This window comes from Panthera tigris, chromosome E1 (assembly GCF_018350195.1).
Source record: "Panthera tigris isolate Pti1 chromosome E1, P.tigris_Pti1_mat1.1, whole genome shotgun sequence".
In the NCBI taxonomy this organism is placed as follows: Eukaryota; Metazoa; Chordata; class Mammalia; order Carnivora; family Felidae; genus Panthera; species Panthera tigris.
Window position 1 is genome coordinate 42,437,601 of NC_056673.1, and position 15,344 is coordinate 42,452,944.

Sequence of the window (15,344 nt, forward strand, 5' to 3'; positions counted from 1 at the left end):
CTTTGTAGACATAGTGAGGAGGAGAAAGTCATGGGAGGAGATGGAAGTTTGGGAGGAGATATTTGGGGTGACAGTCTGAGGGGCAGCGCTTGGACACTCGAATTTTCTGGAGCATCCGAGAATCCTCCAGATCCTCAGTCTCCCCCTTCCCGAGCCAGTGATTCTGTAGGTCTAGGATGGGGGCCTGGCATCTGTATTTGTGATTCTGGGACTTCAGTGGGATTTTTGCCTCCTTCTTTCTGCACCCCACATCTAGGTGAGCCTGACACGGAGCATAAGACAATGCCTAGGGGGGTGAACGGGCTGGTGACAAGGGAGCTTTAGGGAGGGCACAGTCACTGAAACCAGGTGGCCCCAGCTGCCATGGCAGACATGAACTGCAGCCCCAGGGTGAGATCTGACCCCGCACCTCCCCAGCATGGCCCTGGGCCAGTCACCTCCAAGTGTCTCTCCCTGAGCCTTGGCCTGCCATTTGTAAAATGAGCACCAGACGACCCGGGCGAGTTGAGATCAAATGAGCCAGGGCACGTGAGAGCCGGAGGCAAGAGCAGGGCACGGGGTCGAGGCCCAGCCGGCCGGTCACCAGCAGCGCTGAGCTGGGCACAGAGGAGGGCGGGTAGGTGGAGGGGGACAGAAGGGGCTCCCGAAGGAGGGACTGAGGGATGATGCGCGAGGTCGGGGGCAGGTCAGGGGCAGGAGGCAGACCATGCAAGGAGCAGTTTGGCTTTGATAGAACTCGGGCCTAAAGCTTGGCTGGGGGAGAGGGGGTGTTAGGACTCTGGTGCCAACAGCAGCCCCCACCCCAGGTGACTGGAGAACAGGGGTCCTGGGGACCGAGGTGGGTTTGCCTGTTCTTTCTCTTCCTGAAGACAGGGAGTGTCCCCATGAACCCCCTGCCCAGCTATCTGGTTTCCCTCCTCTTCCTCTACCACCCTTGATGTCTCCCCCAGCCCTTCCTGGGCCCAGCCCCCAGCCCCAAGAGCTGCTCTGGCTGTCATTGGCCCCCGTGCCCTGTGCCCTGCTGGGGCAGGGGCAGTCCAGCCCAGGTTGGGCCTTACCGGGTGGGGAAAGAAGAGGCTGCAGGAAATGGTGGGGACAAAAGGGACCTAGTGTCTGCTCTTCCAACAGTCTGGGCTTTCCCCAGAGTGGGGGTCAGCTTGGTCTGCACAGAGATGGGGGAGGCCAGATGGTTAGCTTGCTGACTTCCTGCGTGGGGGAGATCCTGCTAGCACCAGGGCCGACCCTGCCAGAATTCTCCAGGCCCAGGACGACCCCCACCACCCAAAGCCAACCTCACAGCTTGCATCTGGGCTCATCTTACCATTTTCGTTGGGGAGATCTGAGGCTCAGAGAGGCTGCTGGATCATCCCTGAAGCTGCACAGCCTGAGAGAGTGGACTCAGGGCAAGGAGCCTGAACAGGCTGCACCTCTGGGTGGCCAACAGGGGCTTTCTGTCAGGGGCAGAAAGAACAAGGAGGTACAGGCTTAAGGGCAGGGAAGGGCAGAGGTAGGCTAGGCAGGGACAGGTGGGAAAGGCAGAGATAGACCAAGCCCAGGAGGGGAGAAGGAGGGCCGAGGGGGTGGGTGGGAAGGGTAGAGGCCCAGGGGCACGGAGGAAGCAGAGATGGGCTGGGCCAGGCCAGGGCAGGGAGAGGAAAACAGTGACTCCTTGTCCTTGACTTTCTATTTCAATTCTGATCGACGCTCTAAGGGCTTGGGATGGAGCTTGGAGCTCCAGTCGGCCTGGAATGGGGCAAGTCAGTGTCCTTGGTGCTCAGAGGGCTGTCTACCTAGGCTCTGCGCCTTCACCCCCCCTCCCCCCACGACCTCTCATGGATGCTGGGCCATTTCTGTCTTACCTTATCTTATCTTTGGGGTGAGGAGGCCTTGGAAACTGTTTCTGTAGGCTTGAATCACAGCTCCATGACTTCTTAGCTGCGTGACTTTGGGCATGTTAGTTAGCCTCTCTGTGCTTCGGTTTCCCCATCTGTCAGATGAGGATAACAGTGGCATCCATCCCACTGGCTTATTATGAAGATCAGATATGATAATACTTGCAAAGTATTTAGAACAGTGCCTGGCACATAATAAATGCTCAATAAAAATGAGGAATCTAAGTGATTGATGAGGAAGCCAGCTAGGACCAGGCAATGAGATTCTGTGACCTTGGGGCTCCCTTCTATCCTGCAGCCTGCTCCCCACAAAAGAAAGGCAGCAGAGAAAAGCCTCACATCTGCATGGCCCAGTGCTGGGACCCTCACCTGGGAATCTGGATTTCAGTCTTCTTAAATGAATATGGGGGTGAAGAAGGCTCTCCGGTCCTTCTGGGGCCCTTGCTGCGCTTCCAGGTCTTTGTGAGACCTGACGCTTGGTGTGGGGACATGAGAGCCCAGAAGGCCAACTCATCCCCTGAGTCCAGACTCTCGTGCCCCCTCTTCTCTTGAGGTCACTGTTCCTCCAGGCACACTAGCTTCAGGCCTGGAGTCCCCACTCCCCACAGGAGCTGGGCGCCCAGACCTGGAAGGGCAGCCATCTTGCTCAGGCCTGGTATGTTGCCATGACAACCTGGAGCCTCCCACTGCAAAGGCCCCTCTGAAAAATTTATCAGGAAAACTTCCGTGTTTAAAAATTAACCACGGGATTGAAATATTAAAGATGAGCTGCTTTGGGCAAGGCAGAGGGCAATGGACTTGGGGGTAGAGGAGCCAAGTTCTTCCCTCCTGACAGGATGGCATCTTCCCATCACCCCAGCTTCCAATTCTCACCCACGCCACCCCGTCTGCAGAGTCCGAGGCCTCCTCTGTAAATTGAGGCTGGGGCCAGGATACAGGAAGGGAGGGGCCTGCTTTACAGGGCCCAAGGATCACACTGCACCCCATCTCCGGCTTGCCCCTTTCCCATGGTACTTCTGGGGGCTTCCCTTTAGTCCACGTGGGGGGGGGGCTGCCAGCGGGGGGAGGGTGGTGTGAAGCAGTGGGCGGGCTGAGCTCCCTTCCATCCCCGCTGCTTGGGTAGACTGGCCCCAGGAGGCACCTGCACCAGGTGGATGGGCTGCCCCCTGCCCCCCATGCTGCTCACAGTGCCCCGGGCCCAGAGGGTGGGTTGGGCTGTACCCAGGGGTGCGTTCTCCTGTCCCTGCTCCCAGGAAAGGAACAGGGTCTTGGAGGAAGATGAGCTTGTACAAAGCATCTCCCACCCAAATCAATGGTCCCGTCAGCTGCTGGGCTGGGCCGTCCCTTCCTCCCCAGTGCTACTCCCTATTCTGGGATTCCTCAGGTTGACTCCCCTCTGCCCTCTCCCCACCCCCAGCCTGTCCACCTGGCCCAGGTGAGTTTCGTCATCCCAGCCTTCAACTCAAACTTCACTCTGGACCTGGAGCTGAACCAGTGAGTGTGGCCGGGAGCCTGGGAGAAAAGGCAGCAGGCGGGTGGGCAAAAGCACAGCCTAGATGCGGCTTGGGGTGGCGGGGGGCGGGGGGGGGGGGGGGATGGGGGCAGGGCCGGGTCCTGCGGCCTGAATCTGAGCTGGGGCAGGACCCAAGCCTGACCCAACGCCAGCGGTGATCCCCCTCCTTTCTCCCGCCCCTTCTGTCTGTTCCAGTCACCTCCTCTCCTCACAGTATGTGGAGCGCCATTTTAGCCGGGAGGGGACAACCCAGCACAGCACCGTGAGTGCCTTGGGAAGGGGACAAGGGAGGTGGGACGAAGAGACGGGTGGTCCCTGGAGATGGGATCCGAGGTACACCTATACTCGGGTGGGCCCAGCCCCTTTGGGGTCCTCCATCTGTCCCACCACGGAGGCTCCCAGAGTCTGAGTCACCATGGCGAATGGCGTGGAGCCCGAACTCCCTTCACCCAGCTCCCAAGGTCTGACTCCCAGCCAGCCTCTCTACCTGACATCAAGGCTTTCAGGGACCCTTCCTGCTCCATGCCCCCCAGACTCTTCTAGGAGGGGACAGTTGGGGAAATGCCCTTCTTGCTCAGCACCAAGGCCTTGGGAATTCCTGGCTGCCTGGGACACCAGGGTCCCAGCCCCGGAAGCCCAGGGGCCTGGGCAAAGATGAATGAGTGCCTATAAATAGCCTCCTTCCTCCCCACCCCCACCCCCGCACCCCTCAACCAGCCAGTTCAGTAACTGGAGCACAAGTAATTCTGCAGGAGCAGGGAGGGGGTGCTGGCCCCTCTGACCCGAGAGCCCCGGCCAAGTGGACACAGGCTGCTCACGGTTCCTCAGCCACAGACCGTGTCCAGAGGGGGTCCACGGAGGCAGCGGTGTCCGTGAACGCACTGTGTGTGCAGTTGCGTGTGTGTGCGCTGGGGGGCGGGGTGGGGGGTCCACAGCTTTCATCTGATTAAGCGAGCTCATCTGTGGGAAGCGCTCCGAACAGTGCCTGGCACACGAGCACTAGCTCTTCTCGGAGGAATCTGTGAACCGTGCACCAGATGGTTGAGAGCCACTGATGTAGTCCAGCTTCCTCATCTTGTAGGTGAGGTGAAGGAGGCTAGGAACTGGGAAAGGAGAGGGCTAGGAACTTGTCCAGGCGAAACAGCCAATTAGGAGCACACCCGGAGGGGAAGCAGGACCCCCAGGAAGCGCAGCCACCTGCGCACGGAGCAGCTTTGGTGGCCCTGACCTCTCCTGCCAGGGCAGGGGGCATGTCTGCTCACCTCCTGCTCCTCCAGGGGGCCGGAGACCACTGCTACTACCAGGGGAAGCTCCGCGGGAACCCCCACTCCTTTGCCGCCCTCTCCACCTGCCAGGGGCTGCAGTGAGTATGGGGAGGGGCTGGGCGGCGGGAAGAGCCTCCAGCAACGGCCTGGGGATGCATAGTGGGGAGCTGCACCTCTCTCTCCGCAGTGGGGTCTTCTCGGACGGGAACTTCACCTACATCGTGGAGCCCCGCGAGATGGCCAGGCCTCAGGAACCCCCCCAGGTGAGCCCCTCACAGTCCTCTGACAGCCCTCCTACGCACATCCCGATGGCTTGTCCCAATGGCTGTCGCTGCCTCCTCCCTTGGTAACCTCAGCCTTCCTGCCCTCCTCAGTCACCCCAGCTCTTGTTCCATCCCCCTGTGCCCTCAGCTCCAATGTCCCCTCTGTCCCTCAAGTAACCTCCCTTTGGGCTCCAGTGTCCTTTGCCCCTATCTCTCAGGGCGACCCCAGGTCTTGACCCCGGAATCTGAGCATCTGGGAGATCAGATCCGACATGGGAGCTCTGGCCAGTTCTGGGTCACCCTGGGGTGGGGTGGGGGGAAGGGCTGGAGCTGTCCCTCCCCATCTGGACTCAGAGCAGACCTGGTCAGCCCCCCAAGAACTAATTCCCCCTCATTGCAGGGACCCCTTCCCCACCTCATTTACCGGACCCCTCTCCTCCCAGCCCCCCTCGGATGCAGGGAACCAGGTAAGGGAGGGAAAGCGGGGCTGGGGAGGGGGCCGGCTGTGCCCCCCTCACCTGACCCCTCCCCCCAGGCTGCCTATTTGCTGCCCCTGCTCATTCTGCTCCTGTGAACCGGCCGAGGCTGAGAAGGAAAAGGCAGGTACGGGGGCCCGCACAGACCTCGGGCTGCAGAGACCTCAGGCTGCGGTCCAGAGCAGGACACCCCATCCAGGACTGGGGCAAAGGAGGGCTCAGACTGATGTGGCTGGGGGCCAGGGAACCATGCCCGGGAGGAAGCCCCCACCCCATCTCCTAACACCCGTGTCTACACCTGTCCACACTATGGACAAACTGAGACTGCCTGTCCTCATACCAAGGCTGGGGAGAGAGGGGATCCCCACCAGTGGGGGACTGGCATTGTCCCTGACTGGAGTTCAGCACCCTCGAGCCTGTCCACGGCTTGGCCCTGACGCTGGGCATGGAGGGGACTGATTCCAAGTGCCCACCCACCCCCCAGGTCCGCCGGGGCCACCCTACTGTGCACAGTGAGACCAAGTACGTGGAGCTGATCGTGGTCAACGACCACCAGCTGGTAAGATCCCCAGCCTGGGGGCAACTCTGGGAGGGGGGCACGAAGCAGCCTGGGCCTCCGCCCACTCTCTTTCCTCCCAGTTTGAGCAGATGCGCCAGTCGGTGGTCCTCACCAGCAACTTTGCCAAGTCCGTTGTGAACCTGGCGGATGTGGTGAGCCGCCTCTCTTCCCTTCCCACTCCTCTGTCGCCCCTGCCCCAATGCCCCGCCACACACAGGCTTCGGGTGAGCTTGGGGGGTGGGGGCCCTGTCAGCCTCGGATAGGGAGAGACAGACTGAGGCCCTCCCCCAGCCCTGTCCCCCCCCCACTCTCCTGCCCTCCAGCCCCACCCTCATCTACTCCCCTCTGAGCCCAGATGTACAAGGAGCAGCTCAATACCCGCATCGTGCTGGTTGCCATGGAAACGTGGGCCGATGGGGACAAGATCCAGGTGCAGGATGACCTCCTGGAGACCTTAGCTCGGCTCATGGTCTATCGGCGGGAGGGCCTGCCTGAGCCCAGTGATGCCACCCATCTCTTCTCGTGAGTCCCGCAGCCCCCACATCCTGTCAGCCTCTCATGGTTGCTGCAGTGCACAGGGTTGCTGAACACCTGCTCTGCGTCAGGTGCCCTTGCAGGGCCCGGGCACTGGGCTCGCCTTGCACCAGCCCCCAGCCACTTGTCACAGGCTGGACAATGTCCCTTACATCTTAGGCTGATGCCCGTTTTCCCTGCCCCCAGTGATCTTCCTCTGCCTATCATCTTCCTTTTGTCCCCTCTTCTCTTTTCAAACTGTCCCAGCATTCCTTCCTCAAGGACCCAATGCCCGAAAGAAGAAAAAAATCTGATAAAACTCCTTATGATTAGAGATGATCTTATAGGAGGCTCTCATTTGACTTATGGACAGAGAGAGGAAGGGGCTTGCCTGAGGTCACACAGGCTGACAGGAAAGGCAGTGCTCACCTCCCCAAAGAAGGGCTCTAGTGTAGGAGGCTCCCCAGCCTCCCCTTCACAGCCTAGGGAAGGCACCATAGGCAAGGCAGGGGGTTCTCCTGACAATCCTCTCCCTTCCAGGGGCAGAACTTTCCAGAGCACCAGCAGTGGGGCCGCCTACGTGGGGGGCATCTGCTCGCTATCCAGGGGTGGGGGTGTGAATGAGGTAAGCAGTGTGGGTATGGCTGGGGGTGGGGGTTGAAGACAGAGGGACTGTGAAGGGCATGAGCCCTGTGTCTTTGGACGGATGTAGACATCTTTGTGTTCCATCTTCCTCACCTCAAGTACGACAACATGGGGGCCATGGCAGTGACCCTGGCCCAAACGCTGGGACAGAACCTGGGCATGATGTGGAATAAACACCGGAGCTCAGCAGGTATCAATGAAGACCCATGTGGCCCCACAACCAGCCTAGACCCACTCCCAGCAGCTCTAGAAGTGAAGAGAGTGTCCATGGGAGGGGGGCAGTCCTCCACCCTCCCTTATATCCACTTGGCTCACTCCTCAGGGGACTGCAAATGCCCGGACAACTGGCTGGGCTGCATCATGGAGGACACTGGGTGAGTTCTTAGGGACAAACTAGGGGAGGGTCTTGGGCGAGGGAGAATCTGGACCCAGTGGGTGGTAGTCTGGACCCAGTGGCCTCGGGAGGCCCAGCTATTGGGACCACTTAGGATTTCAATAAGCTCAGTTTTCAGTTTTCTGAGGACCCTGCACCAGGAGACCCACATTCCCTAGCTGGACACAAAAACTGCTAGGCTGTAGTGCGCGCTGTCGCCACTGGGTGCCGCCAAAGCCTCGTTTGGAGGCACCTTTCCGCCTTAGCGCTCCAACCTCCCAACTGCTGAGTCCTGCTTGAGGTTTGGAGTGGGGTGGGAGACAGGAGCAACGTCCCCTGCCCACTTCTGCTTGGTGGCAGGAGGATTATTATGCAGTCTCCGGACACACAGATCCTCAGGCTCCTCGAGATGGTGACCTACTACCCCTATGCACCCCATCCCCAATCTTGAGAAGGGGCGAGAGAGTGGGCCTGGACTCAGCGGCTCCGTCCCTTACCCCTGCCCAGATTCTACCTGCCCCGCAAGTTCTCGCGCTGCAGCATCGACGAATACAACCAGTTTCTGCAGGAAGGAGGCGGGAGCTGTCTCTTCAACAAGCCTCTCAAGGTACTAGCCCCTGGGGGGGTGGGGGTGGGGGGGACGTGGGAACGAGGTTTGGACAGGGTCCCGGCCAGACTCCCGACACCCCTCCCCCGTCCAGCTCCTGGACCCGCCTGAGTGTGGAAACGGCTTCGTGGAGGCGGGAGAGGAGTGCGACTGTGGCTCGGTGCAGGTGAGAGACTAGTGAGGGCTCCAGGTGGGTGACAGGAGCGCGCGCCATTGAACGTCTGGGTGGGGAGGTTCAGGACTTGCCCACCTCCCTGCCCTTGTCCCCGCGTCCTTCAGGAGTGCAGCCGTGCGGGCGGGAATTGCTGCAAGAAATGCACCCTGACTCACGACGCCATGTGCAGCGACGGGCTCTGCTGTCGCCGCTGCAAGGTAAGGGGCATCTACCGTCAGGGCGGGACAGAAGCACACCTAGGAGGGATGGGGGCTGCGGGCTTCCCGATAAGGGGTGGCGCTTAGGGAGGAGGAGCCGCCGGAGGCGGAGTAAATGTGGGGCGGGACTTGACGCAAAGAAAGCGCCAATGGAGCGGGAGAGGGGCGGGGCGTGCGCCCCCCAAAGGTCCTGTTAAAGGCGGGGCTACGAGGAGCGGGGCGAGGCACCTATCCGGAGGTGGTGGGAGGGGCGGAACCGTGAGCGGGCCTGGGGGCGGTGCTGAGTGGGCCGGGAGGGACCGAGGGGCGGGCGAGGAGTTGCCGAGATGAGTGAGGGGCCTCGAGAAAGGCGGGCGGGGAGTCGGCGGTTCTGGACTGAGCCACGATCCCTTTCCCAGTACGAGCCGCGGGGTGTGTCCTGTCGAGAGGCGGTGAACGAGTGCGACATCGCGGAGACCTGCACCGGGGACTCGAGCCAGGTCCGTCCGGCCCAGCCGCCCTGAGGGACCCTGGGCGAGGCAACCCCTATCCCTATCGCTTTGGCTCCGCGGAGCTACGTGTCTCTGAGGCCCTTCCCTCCGCTGCTGGTGTCGCCACCGCTGGTCAGCCTCAGTTTCCTCGACTGAGAAACCGGTTCTTCATGCCTCCTGGTTTTGTTTCTTCAGTCATTATATCAGTATAGTCTGGCTGGGGTTCCCAGGGCCTGGCACGGTGCCTGGTGTGTACTCGGGATCAAAGTGTGTAATAATATTAGTTAACATCTCTTAAGTCCTTATTACGTGCCACGTACTTAGTTCCATTTAGTTCTCCCAGCTCTGTGAAGTAGGTACAGGATACAGGGAGAGGCTATGGGATTTGCCAGTCTGCGTCGTCGTAGCCTGAGTTCTGAGCCAGACCTCTTGTCCTTGACATGAAAGAGCACTGAACTATGAGCCCCACGAGGGGCGCATTTGGCACCCCTTCATCCCTCGGCTCTCAGTCCAGCACCTCTCCCCACAGTGTCCCCCTAACCTGCACAAGCTGGATGGTTACTACTGCGATCACGAACAGGTATGATGGGGTGGGGGCTCCTCCTCCTCAGGGCCTCTGGCTCAGTACAGTCTCTTGTCTTGTATCCATTCTGACCACTCCGTGTCTCAGTCCCTTGTCTCCTGTTTTTCCTTAGGGCCGCTGCTATGGAGGTCGCTGCAAAACCCGGGACCGGCAGTGCCAAGCCCTTTGGGGCCACGGTGAGTCTTTGGCTGGGAGTGGGAGAGGGTCTCTGGAGGACCCAGAATCAAGAGGCTGAGGAGGGGCAAGTTCTCGCTAAAAATACCCTCTTACGAGTGCGTGGCTCTCCAGGATCTCAGGAACCCAGCTGGACTGGGGATCAGGCCAGAGTGTTGGAGATGCAGGCCTGAGGTCCCCGGGCGGGTGCTGGGGTGAGTGGGTGACGCTTGGCATCATCTCCTTACAGCGGCTGCTGATCGCTTCTGCTATGAGAAGCTGAACGTGGAGGGGACAGAGCGTGGGAACTGTGGACGCAAGGGGTCAGGCTGGGTCCAGTGCAATAAACAGTGAGTTGCCAAGGCTCCTGGTTGGCCTCCCCAGCTCTGGGGCTGGGGAGGGTTTTTGTCAGAGTTGGGACAGAAGGTTCTAGGATGAGCCTATGAGTCCCAACAGAGAATATGTGAAAAATTAGGCGGTGGGGAGAAGGCAGATTCGAGTTCAGAAGTAATAGTAGTTAGTAGTTGGGTTGAAGGTCAGACTTGGGGCTCACTGTCTCCATGCTGCCCCAACAGGGACGTGCTCTGTGGCTTCCTCCTCTGTGTGAACATCTCTGGAGCTCCTCGACTGGGAGATCTAGGGGGGGACATCAACAGTGTCACCTTCTACCACCAGGGCAAGGAGCTGGACTGCAGGTTTGGGCTGGGACCCGGTCTGGGGAGGGGCAGACTGCAGCCGCGATGGGGGTGGGGGACAAGGGCTGAGGCTGGCCATGCCGGCTCCCCCAGGGGTGGCCACGTCCAGCTGGCTGACGGCTCCGACCTGAGTTACGTGGAGGATGGCACAGCCTGTGGGCCCAACATGCTGTGCCTGGATCATCGCTGCCTGCCTGCCTCTGCCTTCAACTTCAGCACTTGCCCCGGCAGCGGGGAACGCCGGATCTGCTCCCACCACGGAGTGCGTGCCTGGAGGCTGGGGATGGTGGGAGGAGCTCGCGACGGGCGGGACAGAGCCCCTCTCACGTCTGCTGGCCCCCCCCCCCCACCTCCAGGTCTGCAGCAACGAAGGGAAGTGCATCTGTCAGCCCGACTGGACAGGAAAAGACTGCAGCATTCACAACCCCCTGCCCACGTCTCCACCCACGGGGGAGACGGAGAGATATAAGGGTGAGACTGCAGCTGGCCGGGATGGGGCTCTGTCTCTCCCCTTCTCCACGCCTGTCCCTGCCAACCGAGCCCTGCCCTCCTCCCCAGGTCCCAGCGGTACCAACATCATCATCGGCTCCATCGCGGGGGCTGTCCTGGTTGCAGCCATCGTCCTGGGCGGCACGGGCTGGGGATTTAAGTAAGAGACACACATGCGCCCCCCACACCACTAGGTGTTCTTTGTGTGTGGAGGGTGGGTATTGGAACCCCAGAGTGTTGGAGCTGAGGGGGCCTTTCTGAGAAGTTAGCTAATAAGCCAGAGTCTGAGCCAGCCACAGGGTCTTGTTTTGCTCACATTTAAAAAAACCAAGAGGTTTACATTAACAATCCTGATTTCTAGCTTCTCTTGCAAAAGAAGACTGGCCCTCAGTACGTCTCGGCACGGCCATGGAGTGGAGCTGAGCAGGGGCTGCCTAAAACAGGGCTGTGTCCTCTGTCCCTAGGCCCCTAGTCCCCACCTAGCCTACAGTGTTCTGTGAGCATCTGAGTCTGGGGCCCTCGAGCTGGTCTCACCTCTTCAAGGTGCAGAGGAGGGACCTGAGGCCCAGGGTCATGTGGTGCGTTAGTTGCAGAATCAGGACTCAAACCCAGGTATCTCTCTCTAGGCCTATCTTTAGTGACCAGGTCCTAGGGACCCTGGCTAATCTCTGGGGCAAGGGGTCTCATGGGAGCCAGAAAGGCCCTCTCTGAGAGAAGGGCAAGGTCACAGATGGCTCCTTTTCTTTCCCTCTCTGCCTGTCCTCTCCTTGGCTCCTGAAGAAACATCCGCCGGGGAAGGTACGACCCGACCCAGCAGGGGGCAGTGTGACGCCGGCCACGTCATCCCTCCCGCTGTGCCTGTCTCCTCCATCTCATTCGTCACCTCACATTCTGTCGATGGGGGAGCCAGGGGCTGATTCCCCACCCCTGCTGTCACTGCTGTCACTACAGGGGTGGGAGAGCCCCGCTCCGGAAAGAAAGCCCTCAGCCTGCCCTTGCCCCTTCCTCCTGCCCACCTGCCCTCCCAGGCCTTGGTCCATTTACTCCTGCCCTTCCAATGGCCACATCACCCCTGCCCAGGTGGGCCCTGGAGCTGTGTCCCCTGTAGTCCCCATCCCCGGGGAGAGGAGCTACCTCTGCGTCCCATCTGTTTTGTCTTCCATGTCACCGCTGTCTGAACTTCCCACCAGATCCCCTCCCTGGCCAGCCTGTGACTTGCCGCCTCTAGGGCCCAGCACTGACCTCCTAGGGCCTGGCTCAGGGGCTCTCCCTCTGGGCCCTGCCTCACATCCTCCCCTGATGCCCCCTCTCCGTTCCAGGTCCGGAGGGGCCTAAGTGCCACCCCCTCCCTCCGAGCCTGGCGCCCACCGTCTCCGCCCTGAACCACGAGGCTGCCCCCGCCCAGCCACGGAGGGAGGCACCATGCAAATGTCTTCCGGGCCCAAGCCCTTCAACTCCTGGTCCCATGGGGGTTTGGGTGGGGGGGTGTGGCCTCGCCCTTCACATCACCAGGGTGGACCAGGCCTGGGGCCTTTCCCTCATGGTCCCTCACCCCACCTCATGCGGCTTTGGCCTTGTACACCAACTCTCCCTGTGTGAATGTAGCTTCCATCATCACGGACTGCCGCAGCTCAAGGTGGGGGGGGGGGGGGCTAGAGGGATGCCCTCCCCCAGTGGGCATGGCCTGGGAAGGCCCTTCCTCAAAACCAGGCAGCTGGGACCAGGGTTTTAGCTCTCTGGGACTTAGGGGGAGGGGGCTGACATCTACACTTTTTTTTAACTGAATCTTAACTGATGAATGTAACTTTGGGGGTGCTGGGGCGAGGGAAATTGGGATATTTTGACATTTCCAGGAGGGACCAGAGGAACTGAGGCCTGGCCCTTCCCTGGGGCCCTTTCCCTGGATGATCACACCGGGAATCCTCTCATTGAACATAGCTGTCCCCAAGCCATGCAGGGGTGGGGCGTCCTTGCTTGCCCCTCGGCCCAGCCCTGTGGAGCTTGGAGAGCAGAATGAGCGCCGATTCAAACCAAAGCTGCCTGTTCTGTGCCCAAGGCCTAAGTCATGGGTGCGACGACCACATGTCCCAGATTGTCTACAATTTCAAAGTGACCATCCTGCTGTCCCTGCCAGGACGCATGTATTTGGGGGTCTAGAAAATACAGTCCCTGAACTAAAAAGGCACCTTCCCCCTTTCAAGAAGGGTGATTCCGGGACTGACTCAGGGTTTAGGTGCCCCCCCCCAACCCCCCCTTGTGGCCTAGAGGTCCCAGGCTGGGCCATCTTCCCAGGGAGGATTCTCCCAAGCAGGAAAAGCCAGGGGTGGCCCTGTGACTGGAGGGTGAGGGCTTTTGCCTGCAATGTACAAGAGGAGGTAAGAAAAGGCAGGTCTCCTATATGATCCTCAGCTTCTAGAAAAGTCCTCAAGGCCCTGTCAAACTCATTCTGCTCCTTACCCCCATTCCAGGGCTGAGTAGTAAGTTTACAGTTGTTCTCCCCATTACGTCCTCCGATTCCCACTGCAGCCGAGCCTGAGAGATAGGCCGAGGCTGGGCGGGATTCCTCAGCCCTCCCATGAACTCAGTCCTGCCCATGCATGGCCTTCCTCAAGACCCATGGGACAGTGAAGCCTTGGCTCGACTGCTAAAAACCAGCTGGCAAGGGCAAGATGGGGATCAAGCTACCTTATGGGATGAAAGCCACAAATGAGCAGAGCCCCTCTCCCCAGGAATACCCCACCCAGACTCAGCAGGGGTTTCTGAACACCCCAGGGCCTTTGAGCTGTTATAGTCCCTCTGTTTCTGGGGCATCTGTGAGGAGGAAGTGGCTCCCTGTTTATCTGCACCACCCCTCAGGGCAAACGGGACTGAAACCCATTGACACCCTTTTGGGTGGCCGGATGTGGCTACGGTGGGGTCCTCAATACTGCGGTCCAGCTGGCACTGCCCAAGAGAAGGGGGGACGGGGCACCCTCTGGCCAGTCCTGCTCCACCAGCCCCACAAGCAGGAGGGGAAGGGCTGGGGTTTGCACCGCTGCTGCCGTGCCGGTACCGGAAGACACTCTGGTGGTACGCGTGTGCACACAGCCGGCGATGCATCTGGCACAAGCATTCGGATCCACATCTCTGCACAAGTGTGAATACCTCTACACACGCAGACATGCCTGTGTGTGCACACACGCGGGAGTGGGCGTGGGGATGTGGAGGACTCAAGACCTTCTGCGACCAGTCCACCTGGCTCCCAGCCGTCTGCATCCTCCCGCCCCACCCGGGCCGGGCCCACCCCGGCAGCACCCAGGGAGGAGTGGAGGCTGCCCTGGCCTGGGCCTGGAACTGGCTCCATACAGCATCCTGTAAATATGTCATCTGGGGCTCGGGGTGGGGAGGCAGGGACAGGAACATCAATTAAAGATCATGTCCTGGGGCTTCCATGGAGCTCACACCAACCTGTGTCTCTTTTTCTGTAAATGACCTCACTGTGACTCGGGACCCTTCCCTGGCCCCAGAGGGAACATGATGACTGGGCCACTGAGGGGAGGAAGTGAGCACCCAGGACCAGGCGCTGGGAGACCCGGGCGAGGGGGTGTAGTTTTCCATTCCCGGCCAGGAAATAGGCGCAGACTGGGTGGAGGGCCAGCCCTTCCGCTTCCTCGGCTCTCCCAGCAAAGATAACTGCCTTCCTCTGGCTTTGGCAAAGCAGAAGCGGAGGTGAATAGGAAGCCTCTTACCCAAAGGCAGGAGACCCAGCTTCCCTTTTATGGTTAAGGTCAGAGAAGCCTCTCTTGCCTCCGAAGAGATTCCAGAAAGGTGGATAAAGCCGCTAATCTGGTCCTGGGGCACCTGCTCTTCAGCCTGCAGAGTTTGCTGTCTCTCACCCCTGCCACTCTCCCACCATGCCAGAGAGGGACTGAGCAAGGCCAAGGCTTCGAGCCCCTCCCACCCCACAGGAACTATCTTCCCATCTTCCCCTTTAGAGGCTTTGGGCCTGGAGGTGTCTGGCTCTGGAGGTCCTGCTTATTCAGGGGAAAGATAAGATGCGAGGCGGGGGCAGGGAACGAAGGCAACGTAAGATACCAAGATACTGTAGAGGTCATGGGAGCAGGAAATAGCAGCAGCGGTCATGGGCTTGGAGACAATGAGCAGCCCCAGAAGCCTAGCCCCCCACTGCCGAAAGGGCAGGTGTCCCAGGACCACGGCAGCTCACAAGCAGAGAGAGGAGGATTCAGGGCAGCGCCAGCCCCGGTTCCTGGTCCCCACCCTGTGGTGACATCTGAGTCCCCCCAGGATTTCGGGAACACTCTACCCCCCATCTCTTCACCCTAGCTGACCAGGCAGCCCAGCTGGAATCCCTCTCAAACCCACCAGTCACTGCCTGCCTCTAGACTTGCCCTGTCTGCTCTGGGTGGGAAACCTTCATTTTAACTTTTCTTCATTCCTGCTGCTGCCTCTCCACTCTCCTTCCTCATGTCCACTCCC

At 60.2% G+C, this 15,344-nt stretch overlaps 1 protein-coding gene across 3 annotated transcripts; it reads left to right on the forward strand.

The window, feature by feature from the left end:
• The first annotated feature begins 2,622 nt into the window (after positions 1 to 2,622).
• Positions 2,623 to 12,300, forward strand: ADAM11 (ADAM metallopeptidase domain 11). 3 transcript variants are annotated; one of them, XM_042966986.1, is made up of 26 exons: positions 2,623 to 2,902; positions 3,310 to 3,386; positions 3,601 to 3,667; positions 4,683 to 4,768; positions 4,858 to 4,933; positions 5,334 to 5,400; positions 5,469 to 5,536; positions 5,894 to 5,968; positions 6,049 to 6,120; positions 6,324 to 6,490; positions 7,022 to 7,106; positions 7,226 to 7,316; positions 7,449 to 7,500; positions 8,007 to 8,106; positions 8,201 to 8,272; positions 8,386 to 8,478; positions 8,877 to 8,957; positions 9,478 to 9,528; positions 9,644 to 9,707; positions 9,935 to 10,034; positions 10,260 to 10,379; positions 10,473 to 10,641; positions 10,736 to 10,850; positions 10,938 to 11,028; positions 11,649 to 11,666; positions 12,188 to 12,300. In XM_042966986.1, exons 1-26 carry the CDS (start codon positions 2,900 to 2,902, stop codon positions 12,201 to 12,203), a joined length of 2,076 nt encoding a protein of 691 aa, XP_042822920.1. In that variant the 5' UTR covers positions 2,623 to 2,899; the 3' UTR covers positions 12,204 to 12,300. The 3 variants fall into 3 exon arrangements, with proteins under 3 accessions (XP_042822920.1, XP_042822919.1, XP_042822921.1); XM_042966985.1 differs by lacking the exon at positions 12,188 to 12,300 and having other exon boundaries at positions 11,649 to 11,770; XM_042966987.1 differs by lacking the exons at positions 2,623 to 2,902; positions 3,310 to 3,386; positions 3,601 to 3,667; ... (1 more) ...; positions 4,858 to 4,933; positions 12,188 to 12,300 and having other exon boundaries at positions 5,387 to 5,400; positions 5,469 to 5,532; positions 11,649 to 11,770.
• The last annotated feature ends 3,044 nt before the right edge of the window (positions 12,301 to 15,344 follow it).